Genomic DNA, 3,177 nt, shown 5'->3' with positions numbered 1-3,177 from the left:
TATGCTTTAATTATGTTCAATTTGTAACAATGAAAATACATCCTGCATATCAGATATTAAAATTATGATTCATAACAGTAGCGAAATTACAGTTATGAAGTAGCAACGAAAATAATTTTATGGTTGTGGGTCACCACAACATGAGGAACTGTATGAAAGGGTCGCGGCATTAGGACGGTTGAGAACCACTGGTCTAGAATGTTTTTCTCTTGACTTTTGAATACTCTATTTCCTTTCACCCCTCTGGTCTAAGCACAAAAGTCACCACTTCGGAGAAATCTCCCTTGGCCAATCTGTCAAAAGAGGCCCCTTCTCTTGGAGAGACCCCTGCCCCCGCCCACCTCTCTGCCCCTCCGGGGCGGGGCACGGACCTCCCAGCAGCATCTCCTGCAGCAGGTTGTCGATCTTGGCCATGCCGAAGAGCTTGATGAACTGGATCTGCTCAATCATCTGCCAGGTGATGCTCTGCAGGGTGGGCAGCAGCAACAGCAGCTCGCCGAAGCGGCCACGTGAGTCATACTGGCGGTCGTTGATGTAGTCCTCCAGGCTCACCTGCACCTGGGACCGCAGCCTCTTGATCTTACCCGGGTCACTCAAACCTTTAGCATCTGCAACAGGAGGGGGTGGGCAAGGGAGGACAGTGGGGCCCAGTTAGAGCATCTGGGGAGTCAGGACCCAGACTTCCCCTGACTCATGGGGTCCGCATAGGGGGACTCAAGGTCACACAGGGAATCCTCAGCAGTGCTGGGATGAGGATTCAGGGCTCCTGACTCCCAGTTGAGTTCCCACTGTCCAGATCTCAGCACACATTGCCTCTACTGCCTTAGAGCTGTATCTCTGCTCCCTTGCCTGTGTCATCTTAGGGTCTCAGCTTAGGTTTTACCTCCACCAAGAAGCCTTCTCCATTCTACCCTCCCCAAGTCTGCATTATGTGTCCATCATGTTCCCAAATTCCTGTGGCTGTTCCGTTACTACTGACTGCACAGGAGGCAATTGTCTCTTGCACTAGATGTGAGTTCTGGGCAGGAAGGCATAGATATCATTTGTCATTTTAAACCCGCCACCTAGTACCATGCACAGTCAGTATTTGTTGAATAGATGAAAGGATAGGTAGATGGATAGAAGGATAAATGAATGGGAAAAAAAATCAATGGATAAATTCTAGATCTTCATTCTTAAGATGGGGACTCAAGTAGTCGTCCAATGGATAATCTCAGACTTCATGGAGGTAATGCACTTATTTCCTAATGTAAGTGGCAGAAAGAGAATTTCACCCACACATCCAGTCCAGGGTGCTCTCCACTAACCATGTTTGTGCATTCTTTTACTCAGTCAACAAACTCTATTGAACACCACCTACATGCCAGGCCCTATTATAGGTCACCTGCCCCTCCAAGCCAGGTTACTGACCCTGACTCAGCGTCAGTAATCCTGCACACTTTACTGAGCCATTTACTCTGTCTAGCCCTGTGCTGAGTGCTGCAGGGGATATAGCCTGGGCCAGACTCTCAAGGAAACTAGAGGTAGCACTCTTACCCTTTAGAAAATGGGAAATAGCATGTGGTAGGTAAGAACATGGGCTTGAGATCTGAATAGTCTGAAGTTCAAATCCGAGCTCTGCCATTTCCTGGTTGTGTGACCTTGGGCAAATTAATTGACTTCCCTGTGCCTCAGTTTTCTAATCTGTAAAATGGAGATAGTAATTCCCATCTCACAGGTACCATGTTGCAAGTAGTAAATGGGATGATCCACACAGAGTGTTTAGAAGAGTGTCTTAAAGAGCATTCCACAAATGGTGATGATCTCCCTCTTCATTACTACTATTACTAGAAGTGATCTTCATACAGGTGGGGCCTAAGACAGTACCTGTCACACAGTAGGTGTTCTCTGACATGTAAGGAGGAAAGGAAGCAGGCAAACCTTTGGGGGCCCAGGAATCTTGACATTGTAAAGTAAAATCAGGCTTTGCACAGACATAACTACAAATACAGGTGGAAAGTCAGTAAATGGAATGGGGAGAGGAGAGTCAGAGCTGAAGGGAAGGGTGCGGATGCAGTACAGTAGTCCCCACTTATCTGCAGGAGATGCAGTCCAAGGTCCCCAGTGGATGCCTAAAACCACAAACAGAACTGAACCCTTTATATACCATGTTAGAGACTATATTTTTTCCTACACATACATACCAATCATGAAGTTTAATTGATAAATTAGGCACAGTAAGAGATGAATGCCAATAACTAATAAATACTAAAATTGAACACTTACTACAATACATTGTAATAAAAGTTATGTGAATGTGCTCTCTCTCTTTCTATCTCGATATCTTATTAAACTGTACTCATCTTTTCACTTAAAGAAAGTACTTCTAGGGCTTCTCTTTGGAATGTCCAAATTGCCAGCATCACTACTCTTGCACTTTAGGGGCATTATTTCGTAAAATAGGATGACTTGACCACAAGGACTGCAATACAGGGACAGTGGATCTGATAACCGTGTTGGTTACCAAGTGACTAATAGGCAGATAGCATATGCGGAGTGAATACGCTGGAAAAGGGGATGATTCACATCCCAGGTGGGACGGAGCAGGAGGGTGCAAGATTTCATCACACTACTCAGAACATCGTGCAATTGTAAACTTATGAATTGTTTATTCCTGGAATTTGACCACAGGTAACTGAAACCACAGAAAACAAAATTATGGATAAGGGGGACTACATGCTACATGAAGGGTTAGAAAATACTCTCCACAGTTGATAGGACAAGAAATAAAGGCATAAGCACATAACAAACATTATAAAGGTGACCAATAGAGACACTAAAATAGCCAGAAAAATATATTAAGAGGATGGAGGAGAATAGGAATGGTGATAAAAGAAGTGAAACCCTCCGCTAGCCTAGGAGGAAAAATACGACCTAAAAAAGATAAAGCAAGAGAGAGCAGGCTTAGCATTTTATTTTGAGCTCGAGGTAATGGCCAGAAGAAATGATAACGAATCAGAAATGGTTCTGAGGAGTAGGCTTTAGCAGGAAAAGTGGAGTAGAGAGGAATATTCGCATTTTAAGTATGTGCACATATTATTTTGCTGGGAGTAAGGGTACACCCAATGTAGCTTCCCCATCCCCTTTTGAGGAAAAGAAGATAAAAGGAAAGAAAAGAAGGAAGACAGGATGAAAGAG

At 44.3% G+C, this 3,177-nt stretch overlaps 1 protein-coding gene across 4 annotated transcripts in view; it reads right to left on the bottom strand.

Annotated features, from left to right (window-relative positions):
- Positions 1 to 3,177, bottom strand: part of HNF4A (hepatocyte nuclear factor 4 alpha) — a 26,782-nt gene that overhangs the window by 6,646 nt on the left and 16,959 nt on the right. For 2 of the 4 annotated variants that reach the window (XM_006763770.1, XM_006763768.1), the window contains exon 8: positions 342 to 608. In XM_006763770.1, the coding sequence (XP_006763833.1) occupies positions 342 to 608 (267 nt within the window). The remainder of the gene's footprint in view (positions 1 to 341; positions 609 to 3,177) is intronic. The other 2 variants (XM_006763769.1, XM_006763771.1) reach the window with 1 other exon arrangement.

The sequence above is a fragment of the Myotis davidii genome, unplaced genomic scaffold (assembly GCF_000327345.1).
Source record: "Myotis davidii unplaced genomic scaffold, ASM32734v1 scaffold199, whole genome shotgun sequence".
NCBI classification, from domain to species: Eukaryota; Metazoa; Chordata; class Mammalia; order Chiroptera; family Vespertilionidae; genus Myotis; species Myotis davidii.
The sequence above is the reverse complement of the archived record's forward strand: the minus strand, read 5'-3'. Positions and strand labels throughout refer to the sequence as shown.